The 12,793-nt window shown below is 40.7% G+C and overlaps 1 protein-coding gene across 1 annotated transcript in view; it reads left to right on the top strand.

Moving 5' to 3' along the window:
• The window catches only part of AUH (AU RNA binding protein/enoyl-CoA hydratase), a 279,519-nt gene that overhangs the window by 112,565 nt on the left and 154,161 nt on the right, over positions 1-12,793 (top strand). Inside the window, exons 5-6 of the mRNA XM_006875876.1 lie at positions 6,022-6,114; positions 7,649-7,705. Of these exons, the coding sequence (XP_006875938.1) occupies positions 6,022-6,114; positions 7,649-7,705 (150 nt within the window). The remainder of the gene's footprint in view (positions 1-6,021; positions 6,115-7,648; positions 7,706-12,793) is intronic.

Here is a 12,793-nt window from a genome sequence, read left to right as displayed (position 1 = left end):
CAAAAAAAAAAAAAAAAAAAGGATACATTGCTTTAGGCAAATCTGCTGCACAAGTCCTCTTTAAAAAAGGTGTTAAACAGTAAAGATATCAGTTTGTGGATTAAGGTGTGCCTGACCCAAGCTTGCATGTGAAAGTTGGACAATGAATAAATAAGGCTGTAAAAGAATCAATGCATTTGAACTGTGGTGTTGGTGAAGAATATTGGCAGTACCATGTACTACTACCAGTATAACAAACAAATCTGTCCTGGAAGAAGTCTGGCCAGAATGTTCCTTAGAAATGAATAGGGTGAAGTTTTATCTCTCATATTTCAGACATGTTGTTATGAGGGACCAGTCCATGGAGAACGTGATCATGCTTGAAAGAGTAGAGGGTCCATGAAAAAGAGGAAGACCCCTACCCCTCAGCCCCCGACTCCTCTACAATGAGATAGATTGACACAGGGGCAGCAACAGTGGGCTCAAACGTAACAATTGTGAGACTGGCACACAGTTTTTCATATTTTTGGGCATAGGATCGCTGAGTGAGAACCAACTCAACAGTAGCTAACCACAAAAATAATTAAAAATTTATAAATTAGATTTTACTTTAAGCCTTCATTAGGTGGCTTAGTAAATACCTTGTTGGAGTATCAAGGGGCAGAAATCAAATGACATGCATTTTCTTTTGGTCTAGAATGAGTGAGCGGAAATTGAAACCCCTCTCCCCCCCCCCAGTTTCCTTACCGCATTAAATAGCATATTGTGTTATCTAAAAAAAGAAAGAAAGAAAAAATCATGTGACTGACACTAACACTTCTCCTTAATTGAATGGTTTGTATTTTTCTAGAAGCATATGAATAAATTTACATACATTGTGTGTTGTATCTGTCTTAGGCTGACTAACGTTGTCTTACAGATCACTGAAAGTATACCGGAGGCTTCTTAAGGCTCTAGTTCTTTTTTTTTCTCCTTCTTAAAATAGCAAAACTGTATGTTTACTTTAATTATATTTTCAGGAGCTATTCAAAAGATGATTATTTTATTTGTCATACCTGGCTCATTTCCTGGTAGGCACTCTAAATAGCATCTAATCCTGCTGTTGCTTGCATAATAGCTTGAGTCATAAATTATTTGTGTTGCTGTTGGGAATACACATGGCTCACTAGATTTGCAGTTTTTATTTCATGCAATTGCATTATACAGCTGCCGTTTTCATATTCCTTCAATTCTTTCAACTGGTAATCTTTTCATAAATGTGGTTTTTTGAGTTTCATTAAGATTATTAAGTGACAGCAAGAAAAAATAAATGCTACATGTGAAAACAAGCTTCATGGATTGAATTGGCCCCCCCCCCCGCCCCCCCCAAAATATGTGTCAACTTGACTGGGCTAAGATTCTCAGTGTTTTGTAGTTATGTAGTGATCCCTGTGATATGATCTGATGTGATAAGCCAGTTAGTTGTAAGGGGATTAAGGGTGGGATGCAACACTCAATCCTGTCACAGCTCTGATCTGGTGTAAGGGGAGATCCCTTGCAACATCTTTTCTGTTACAAGAGAAAGAGACAAGCTAAGAGAAAGGGACCTATTACCCTCAATAAAGAAGAGCCAGAAGCAGAGTGCATCCTTTGGATATAGGTCCCGATACTGGAAATTCCCAAGATTCGGGGGAAGATTGATATCTAGACATATGGAGATCTCCAAGGAACGTCTGGTCTACAGATGCTGAAAGGAGCCAAGGACCCACCTCCTAAAGTGTGCACCAACAGAGAGAGAAAGGCTTCCCTTAGAACTTGGTGCTGTGAATTTGGACCTTTTTGAGGGAAAAAAACATTGTTTGTTAAAGCCTCCTACTTGTGGTATTTCAGTTACCGTAGCATTACATAGCTAAGACACAAGCATATTAGGTAAATTGTGAAGGTAGAGTATGCTTTGAAATGAGATTATTTTTCATAAAAACAAAATTTACAAAGAAAAGTACCATAGTGAAAAATTAGTATTAAAAATTAAAGTATTGCTTTATAATATTATAAAATGGTTAATGTGTGATTATTCATTTAATACTGTTAAAAGTCTTCTACTTCTATATATACATATTTTAAATTGTGGTAAAAATATACTCATTTGATCCCAATGCTGCTGCCACTGTGCCAATCCATCTCATTGGGGGTCTTCTTCATTTTCTCTGACCTGCCACTTACCAAACACAATATCCTTCTCCAGTGACTGACTGATCACTCCTAAGTACATATACTTAGTATATGTATATGTATCCCAAGTATGAGAGAAAGTTTGGCCATCCTGGCTTTCAAGTAGCATTCTGGCTGTACTCTTCCAACACAGATTGGTTTGGTTTTTTTGGTAGCCCATGGTACTTTTAATATTCTCCTTCAACACCATAAATCAAATGCATCAATTCGTCTGTAGTCATATGCATTTGAAGTTATTGAAAATACAGTGGCTTGGATCAGGCGCATCTTAGTCCTCAAACTGACATCTTTGTTCTTAAACACTTTAAAACAGTCTTGTGCAGCAGATTTGTTTAATGCAGTATATCGTTTGATTTCTTGACTTCTGCTTCCATTAGGTTGATTTGAGCAAAATAAAGTCCTTGACAACTTCAATCTTTTCTGCATTTATAAGGATGCTGTTTATGGTTCCAATGGTGAGGATTTTTGTTTTCTTTACATTGCAGTCTTTGATCTTCGTCAGTAAGCCAGAGATGCCCCTATTTTCAAGTTTTCAAGAACAATAACAAAAAATCATAGAGTAAAATGGAGTAAGAACATCCAAATGAAGAAATCAAGTGGATTTCAAGAGAATGAATGAATAATAAATAAACAAAATAAAGTAAAATAAACTTAACTGTAGTTCTGTAACCAGACCAAACCTTAGTCCTCGTCTTAACCATAATCCTAACACTAAACAAAGTACAAGACCTAGCGTAGACCTTAACAGAGTACTAACCCTAACTCCTTATTTCTACCCTCTTAATACAAAATAAAAATAAAAAGGAAAAAGGAAATCAGCAATGGGAAGGATAAAATGAGGGGGAGGAAGCAGGAAGAAAAAAAAGAAAAACTGTAGGAGGTGGGGGACTGAGGGTGGACAGTGGGCAGAACACCTGAGTAGTGTGTCCAGTGGCTGAGGAGTCTGGGGGAGAGAGCACACCTGGCATAGGAGGTCACATTGTAGGTGGGCCTCTTGGTCCTGGATGGAGTTCTTGTCTGACTGTTGTTAAGTGCTGTGTGACTCATAGTTACCCTGTATAGAGTTTGTGAGGAGTGGCTGGTGGGTTTAAATCACTGACTTTGCTATTCAAATTGACCCAGAGGCCCACTGCTTGACTCCAGGACTTGTCTGACTAGAAGGTGGCATTTACTGTCACCAGGAGGTATTGTGTCAAGCTTCCAAACCCTGGGCTGGTGTACACCAGGCAAGTGCTCCCCAAGGGTGTGCCTTCAACCACATATGGAACGGTGGTACATAGGGGCGGTGTCATGGGATGCTAGGTGGGTGAGGACAGTTGCTGGCCATATTCCTGGTCACTTGGAGCAAGGGGACCAACTTGTGAGGTTCTAAGGTAGCAGAGCTGATGATCAGGTCTGTGTTTTGATTTAATGTTGCTTGCAAAAGTTCAAAATGGCCCCACAGTCTCAGGCCAGCTGTTCTGTTTGTTATCTTATTTGCCATTTTTGTTCAGTTTCTACTAGTCAGTATTCAGTTTTCTTTTCTGTGCGTTTCTCTGTAGCTCAGGGCTTCAGGATTATCAATCATATCTGCTTCATTTGGTCTCTTGTGTAAAAGTTCTGGGTAGCCTTGTCTGTTGATTCTATGATCTTGCCAACTTGAAGTTTGTATGAACCAAACAGCTCATAAAAGACTTTTTGTTAAGTGGCATTGAGTTGATTCCAACTCATATGGACCCTGTGTAGGGTTTACAAGGATCAGCTGGTGAGCTTGAATCCCCGCAATTGCTCTTCAAATAGACTTAACCTGCAGTACCACATCCAGACGTTAGGGTCTTAATTTTAAGATGTTTTAAGAACTGTGATTCTGTTAATATAACCAAAAGTATTTGTGAAAATAATTTAAAAGCACGGTTTAAAGAAATTGCACATTCATGTGAGGGAATATGATATGAGGGTAGGTTAAAAAGTATTTCTATGAAATCATAGAAACCTTTACTAAATAAAAATATCAAAATGTGGAGCTGTTGTTTCTGGGCATATCCTTTACTGAGGTCTGTATACTTCTGAAGGTGGTGGTTCCATCTTTCTAATCCTTCCATAGTACAGTGCTATGGGTTAATGCTCTGGATTGCAAGGTCGGGTTGAACCACAAGGTTGGTAGTTCAAACTTAACTAGCCGCCCCTCAGATACCCTATATAGGGTTGCTGTGAATCAAAACAGACTTGACAGCATTTAATAGCAACAGAAACTCTTACCTGAAGAATTCTACTGTCTTTGATTTATACCAATTCAAAAGGAGGACTTTGGTGTTCTTAAGGGATGCAAGTCATGTTCCTTTTAAATGTTCTTTGAGTTTGGGGAACAGAATGAAGTCTAAACAGACAAGACCAGGGCTATAGGGTGGAAGAGGTTTTATTGTTGGTAGGTGCCATTGAGTCAGTACTGATTCATAGTGACCCTATGCACAATAGAATGAAATACTACCCAGTCCTGTGCTAACCTCACAATCCTTGCTAGAGTCCATTGCTGCTGTCACTGCCCATACACCTTATTGAGGGTCTTCCTCTTTTACTTGAACACTCCACTTTACCAAGCATGATATTCTTCTTCAGGGACTGGTCCCTCCTGACAACATGCCCAAAGTATGAGAGTCTGGTCATCCTGGCTTCCAAGAGCATTTTGGCTGTACTTCTTCCAACACAGATCAGTTTGTTCTTTTGGCAGCCCATGGTACTTTAATATTCTCCCCAACACCATAACTCAGGTACATCAATTCTTCTATGGTCTTCTTTATTCCCTGTCCAGCTTTCACATGCATGTGAGGTTATTGAAAATACCATGGCTTAGATCAGGCACACTTTAGTCCTCAAACTGACGTGTTTGCCTTGAACACTTTAAAGAGGTCTTGTGTACAGGATTTGCCTAATGCAGTACGTAGTTTGATTTCTCGACTTCTACTTCCATGAGTGTTGATAGTTGATCCAAGCAAAATGAAGTCCTTAACAACTTCAGTCTTTTCTCCATTTATATGGATGTTGTTTATTGGTCCAGTAGTGAGGATTTTTGTTTTCTTTACATTGATGTGCAACCCATACCAAACAAAGGCTGTGATCTTTAATCTTCATCAGTAAGTATTTTAAGTCCGCTTAGTTTTCAGCAAGCAAGGTTGTGTCATCTGCATATCTCAGATTGTTGATGAATCTTCCTTCAATCCTAATGCCTCATTGTTCTTCATATAATCCAGTTTCTTGGATTACATGTTCAGCATACAGATTGAATAAGTATGATGAAAGAATACAGCCCAGGTGCATACCTTCAAACTTCTTTCTAATAAGCCCTGTGATTGTCCTGTGTCCTTTGATAAAATTTATCAAGATGACCCCTTTAGAATTCTAAAACACAGTTGCCATAACTTACTGAGCTGACTGACCTCTCTGCCTTGAGTTTAACTAACCCAACAGATCCCTTTGGGAGCCGCTGTTTGGTTTGGACTTTTTTTTAAAATGTACCCTGAGGAGACTAAGACAGAGATCTGATTGCGGAGACATATTTCAATATGTTTTATTTAGTTAGAATCCTAGTAGCAGTACTTTTTTATTTGCCATTGCATAATCATTAATAATGTTTTAGAAAAATAGTGATGGAGGAAATGCTTAAATTTTGTTAAAATTCTTTCTCTGGTGTTCCAGTTAAGACTATTAAAGTGGCCTTTAAAACATTATGGAAAAATTGAATGAAAAGATAATGTAATTTTTCTATTAATTTACATGAAGTCCCCTCATATTTACAAAAAGAAATTTGAAAGAAAATATATGTTTGGAAGCATAAAAATTTTCTTTCTATTTCAGCTAACCTTCCAGTGCCTACTATTGCAGCCATAGATGGACTCGCATTAGGTGGTGGTCTTGAACTGGCTTTAGCATGTGATATAAGAGTGGCAGGTGAGAATTAATCCTATAAAAAAAAACTGTAATGATAGATTTTGCTGGGAATTTAAAATCTGAATATCATTAATGTGAGCCCTGGTATGGTGCTGTAGGAAAAAGCACTGGACTGCAAGGTCAGTTTGAACCACAAAGTCAGTGGTTCATACTCATCCCTGGTGTGGTGCTATAGGACAAGCTCTGGACTACTAACTACAAGTTTGGCAGTTCAAACCCACCAACTGCCATTTCTCAGAAACCCTGTGTAGGGTTGCTATGATTCAAAAACAACAACAATATGAAGTAATAATGAAAATGATTAGTGCTGCTCAAGAGTGTTGACCAATCACTATTCTAAGTACGTGGTGTGTATTAACTCACTTAATTTTCCTGACAACCCTGTGAGATAGGGACTTTGTTGTACATAAAGAAATTGGAGAACGAGTGGCAAATAGCAGGCCTAAAAACCCAGCCAGAATTTTAGCCCAGGCATTCCAACCCACACTCCCGTTGTCCTGTCCCAGAATGTTGTAGACAGAGCTGCTGTTTTTATTGTTTGTCCACACTCTTCTGTGTAGTTTCAGCTTTTGTCTGTGTCCTTGTTTTCGTAACAAGTGTACCATAGGAACAGGTTCTGAGACTGAGAACTAGGAGAAGCAGGCAGCAAATTGCCACTGTTCTCACTGTCACTTCTGATGGAAGTAAATTATTGAAAGCCAAGTCAGCACAATTCATATTTTTAATAATTTATGATGACAGTTCCTTGAGATTTGTAGCTGTAGTCCACGTGTACATTACCCCCTTTCTGCTGTATTTCAGGTTCCTATTTTCTTCTATAAAATAAAGACTATAAAATACATGTATCCATTTCTAAAATAATGCAGAATATGGGATTTTAGTTGTGGGAAATAGTTCAAATGCATTTGGATATGCAAATAAAGAAATAATTAAGTTGTGAAAACAAACAAGGAGAGGAACTCTGTCCAGCTTTTAGGGTAGTAAACCCATTTGTCAGAAAGTAACTAGAGCTCTGTTCTTGAAGAGGTGCCATATAAAATATGATAGATTATGCAGTTGGATCTGGGGCAGTTGAGTAACTCATGCTTATCAGAAACAATCTCTCTCCCAACTCTGAGTAATTAATAACATATAAGCCTTCTAAGACAGCTTGGCACTTGTTGTTGGTGGTTATGTGCCATGGATTTCATACCGACCCATAGCGACCCTGCGTAGGGTTTTCGAGGCTATACATCTTTACAGGAGCAGAAAGCCTCATGTTTCTCCTGCAGAACAGCTGGTAGTTTTGAACTGCTGACCTTGAGGTTAGCAGCTTGACTTATAACGAGCTGGTAGTTTCGAACTGCTGATCTTGAGTTTAGCAGCCTGACCTGTAACCAGAGCACATCAGGTCTAAATACATTTTGAAGTGTTTTATTTTTAAATTATGACACACATACACACACATATATATACTTATAAACCTTTCCAAGTCATTATATTTGAATTTGATAATATGAATGCTGATTAATTTGTTTTTGTTTTTTTTTTTAAGCTTCCTCTGCAAAAATGGGCCTGGTAGAAACAAAGTTGGCAATTATTCCTGGTGCAGGTATGAATTGTTAACAACTGTCTCTCAATTCTCAAATACAAGGTATAAGACAAAAAGGTGTTCATTGAAAAGGTTATTATCAAGCACAGCATTTAGATAAAGACACTAATGCTATGTTGTTGCTTGTTCCCTCTCAAAGTTCTTCTTCAGATATGTTCTTTTTTAGCTCATGTAGGTGGTAAAGGCAGTATACTCTGGTTGTTGGTCTTTTTCATCCTGTCTCCCTGTGCTTCTGTATATTTAAAAAATTTTTAGATTATTATATGAATCACTTTTTTATCAATGGATCTGTTTCTGAAAAGTATGACACATATATTTTGGTATTTGCTGTGTGAATATAAATGCATTTATCTTCACAGTCAAACAGGAGTGTGGGAGGAATGGGTTCCAAAGCTTGTATTTCTCAGCAGGACAAAGATCACGTTGAGTGAGTAGATAGAATTGGGAGTATTTCTTGTTATTACAAAAATATGTGAGCTTCTTCTGCTCAAAGAATCATTTAAGAAAGCACTTTCCTCAGCATTTATAACGAAATCTTTTCTCACCTGAGAAATTGAAATCTTTTATAATTTTGTTTGATTTAGAGACTTTGGAGCTATTTTTTAAAAGTACACTTCATTTAAGTGTGTGCATATAAAATCAAACTCACTGCCATTGAGTCAACTCTGACTCATAGTACCCCAGTTTAGAGTTTCTGAGGCTGTAAATTTTTATAGGAGCTGAAAACCTCATTTCTACCTCGGAGCAGCTGGTGATAAAGCCTGACCATTGATAAAGCCAATATTCAGAGACAGAAATCAGAGCAAAGAGCAAAGCGCTTATTGAGTATCCATACCCAGGAGATCAAGAGATAGCAAATCTCCCAGATTTCACTCCCCGAGGAAAAATGAGGAAAGTTTTTATAGGGATTTTGGGTTTCAGGTAGTGGTGCCCCCCACTCCCCAACTTCAGGAATTCTCTGTTTGTTTATTCAGTGTCCTGTTGGTTGTCCTAGTCAATCTGTCTCTGGCCGACACCATTAATCTCTCCAGGTTGTGGTTATCCATGGCCATCAAAGATGATATATGGTGGTTTCAGTTACTGAATAGTTCTATCCTTGGGGTAGGGTTTGGCTATTAATTAAAGAAAAATAAGTGATGACTTTGAGAGGAAACTGTTGTATTATGATGGTGGGATGGCCATTCAGACCTTCTTCTATTATATTTCTCTGGCCAGGCTTAAAACCCTTTTAACACCTTTGAAATTCTCATTGTCCCATTTCACTTTGTACATAAAGTAAATGAAAATTTATTAGTGTATGAATGGAATAACAGTAACACTGTAAAAATTAAAGACAATATGGACAATTTTAGATATGCCTGAAAGAAAGGTTTTTAATAAGTTGAGTTTTTTTTTTTTTTTTTCCCTTTCTGTTCAAACTCTTTTAATCAATGTTCCCAACCATTACTGACCTGACCTTTCCCATGTGTCTCAGGAACATAGAGGTGAAGGATTTAGTCCTGTATTGTTGATTAAGACAAAGGTTTCCAGAAAAGGTCATTAACATTGTTTGGGGCAATCATGTCCCAAGATGTAAGGCATTGTGATTTACTGGGACATAAATTGTATCCCCAGGAGCTCTGGTAGCATAGTGGTTACGAATTAGGCTGCTAACCTCAAGGTCGGCAGTTCGAAACTACCAGCTGTTCCACGGGAGAAAGATGAGGCATTCTGCTCCTGTAAAGATTTGCAGCCTCCGAAACCCTGTGCAGGGTCGCTATGAGTCAGAACTGACTCCATGGTACTCAGGTACTCAACAACAACTAGAACAAACTGTATCCCCAGATGAGAGAACCGTAAAACTCTGAGAAAAGAATGTAGCAATGCAGATGGATTGATACCTAGAGGGGTATAAGGGTTTGGACTTTATGGGAGGAAAGCAAGGCAGTCTTTCAGAGAAGAATTCTTGTTGCCTTCCAGATATGCCAATAAAATGCACATTGATTCTCACCCTGTCTCTAATAGTGCCTGGTGGTCAGACTTTTGTCTGATAACATGCCTATATGAATATGTTGGAGTCCTGGTGTGGCACTGTAGATTAAACACTAGGGCTAAACACAGGTTGGCAATTTAAACCCATCAGTTTCTCCTCAGAAACCCTATATAGGGTTGCTATGAGTCGGGAACCTACACAGTGGCACTTAACAACAATGAATGAGTAGGTTAAAATTGTGTGCTTGACTTTATTATTATAATGGGTTTATCCTTATTAGAGTATTATTGAGTTTTGCCAAGCTGATTTTGACTCATAGTAGCCCTATGTGACCTGGTTTCTTGGCTTCACTGTAAGTTATAGTGAAATTGAAGTCCACCCAAATCAATCTGTAGCACTCACTATATATTCTATCAGTAATCCATGATAATGCTATTTTAATAGGCTAAAAATATTTAATATCAACTTATGACCTCTGGTGTGGTGCTCTGGAGCACTGTGAACTACAAAGTTGGCAGTTCAAACCCACCAGCTGCCCCTTTGAAACCCTATACAGGTATGCTATGATTTGGAACTGACTTAATGGTACTTAACAACAACAGTATTCTACCATGCCTTTCTTTTTTTTTTTAATGTTTTATTGTGTATTGTGTGATAATCTACATGGGGGAACATCAGTTTTACATTCATTCCATCATACATCGTCTCATTGCCATAGTTACCATCCCGTCCATGTATTATCACCCAGCCAAAGGGTATACCCTACAATCCTGTCCACCCTCCCCTCACGGTCCTCAGCACACAGCCGTTCTCCCTCCCTGGATCCCCAGTCCCCTGGCACTCCATCTCTTCGCGTTGTCCTCTCTCTTCACATCATCCTCTCTGTCTCAGTCTCTGTCCTCATTGCTCCTCTGGATAGGGTCCCACTCTCCGCTTTTCTCCATTGATGGTCCCAGGGCCCTGCGATCCTACACTGAAAGGTTAATCACTCCCCTCCTTACTATAAAATGTACACCTTTATATTACCAGTCCTCACAATCAGTCCTGGTGACAATCATTCACCCTTGCATCCCAAGGGACCCATCCACATTTCTTTTCATCTGCCCCTCCCAGACAGGTCGGACACTACTCACTGGAGACTCCACCATCCTCACCGCCCTGTGGATCTAGGTTCCCTCTTGAAAGCTTGTAAGCCAGTCACTTCTTACCTTTGTATCCCTTCTCCCATTTTTGATTAGTCAGTGTTCAGGTTGCCCATCCCTATCTACTCTTTGTGCGGAGGGGGTGGTAATAATTCTTGGAGCAGGGATTTGTTTCCACTTTTGAGCTGCTGCATTTATACATGGATGTCCAGTTTATCAGACTGTATCAGATGACGCTTTTTTTTTTTCCCCTCCGCTTTCTTCTTCTTCTGGTTGAGCTTTGTTCGTCCCATCATTGGAGCCATGGCAAGTGGGTATCATCTGCAGGTGTGGGTGTTCCTGCGTCTGTCCGCCCGCTTCTTATCGGTTGGTCACTTCAGTCTCCTCTCTAGTCCTCTGTGGTTGTGTCGCTGACTCTGAGCCCTTGAGTCCCCAGGTCTTTCCTCACTGCTGGCCGACCAGGTCTCTACCTGGGATCACCATAGTCTGCTGAACGATGCAGGGCTTAGCTCGCTGCTTCTTTGATGTTCTTCTGTCACTTCTCTTTATGAGTGACGTGTGGTCGCCAATCAGAACGTGTTTTCCCATTGTGTCTTAGTCTTGGAGGTGGATTTGCGCTGAGAGGACCCGATTGCTTGCCTTGATAGCTCCTGGGCAGAGAGCTTGCTTGTTCTTGTGGTAACAGTCAGACTGCCCTTGTTGTTTTGCATTTTTCCTGTAGGACCTTCTTCCAAGAAGTGTCTTCTGGATTTCTGACTGCTCCAGGCTGGTCTGCTTGTCCTTTCAAGAGGAAAGTTTTCCTTCTCTGATGGTCTGGATGAGGTTCAGGCTTCCTTCGAAAGTTTTATGCAATGCAGAGGCTCCTCAGGAGACCTCCTTCACTAGACACATTGTAGCCCCATTTTAGGTATTCCAATTAGTTATAGGCAGAAGACAGACTTACAAGCTTTCTATGGTGATATTTCTGGCTATTCCTTTCACTCTCCCTCCAGTGACTGTTTTATATTATAATGCATGGAAAACCAAGGTTCAAAAGCTAGCCAAGAACTAGAGTGATGCGGCGCTTCCCTGACCAGGCAACTCAGGTAGGGAAGTCTCCGGGGAAAAGGGGCAGAATCGCACATAGGAAACCACTGTCTAGCAGACAGACAGCCTTTGAACAAACATAAGATCTTATATTTCAACTGTCTGAACTCGTTTTTTTAAAAGATCAAATTACTGACGAATTACAGGCATTTTAAGCTTTTGCCTGCCTGCATGTGGCTCCTGCTTCTGCACCTGCACCAGGAAGTGCCTCTGCCCCCTGCAGACACTGGAATGCAGGGCGAGAGCAACCCCACTTAGGAGGCTGCATTTCCAGAAAAAAGGAAGCATAAACTAACAAAGCCGAACAAATAGAGAGGGATACTGACGCGTATATCAGGAAATTCGGTGTACCCACGGTGCAGAGAGACTTAGAGAAGCATTCTTTACGTCATCAAATACGGACACTGCCTCCCTCCAGCCATTACCCCAGCCCTCTACAACCCCATCCTAGACCAGCACTCTGCCAAGCCACTCAGGCTTAGGAACGCCCAAGGCACAAGCCTGCCCACTGAGGCCAAGGCCCTCCCAAGGGCCAGACACTCCCACTGAGGCCAAGGCCTGCCCTGAGGCCCAACCTGCCCACAGACTGGTCACAAAGGCTCAGGCCCAACCAAGGCCCAAATCACATACCCACCGCCGCTGAGGACCAGGGCCCCCCAAGGCCCAACCCGCCGCACAGCCAGGTTGCTGTGACCCAGTGCCCCTGAGACCCAACCTGCCTGAGGACCAAACAACCCGCCCGAGGCCCAACCTTCCTGCAGCCCAGTCGCTGACATCCAGGCCCACAGAGGCCCAAAGCGCCCCGCCGAGGCACAAATCACCCGCCTGAGGCCCAACCCTCCTACAGCCCGGTCGCTGATGTCCAGGCCCACAGAGGCCCAACCCGCT

This window comes from Chrysochloris asiatica, unplaced genomic scaffold, assembly GCF_000296735.1.
Source record: "Chrysochloris asiatica unplaced genomic scaffold, ChrAsi1.0 scaffold00343, whole genome shotgun sequence".
Classification (NCBI taxonomy): domain Eukaryota; kingdom Metazoa; phylum Chordata; class Mammalia; order Afrosoricida; family Chrysochloridae; genus Chrysochloris; species Chrysochloris asiatica.
Note: the sequence above shows the minus strand (reverse complement) of the source record. Positions and strands in the feature narration are given on the sequence as shown.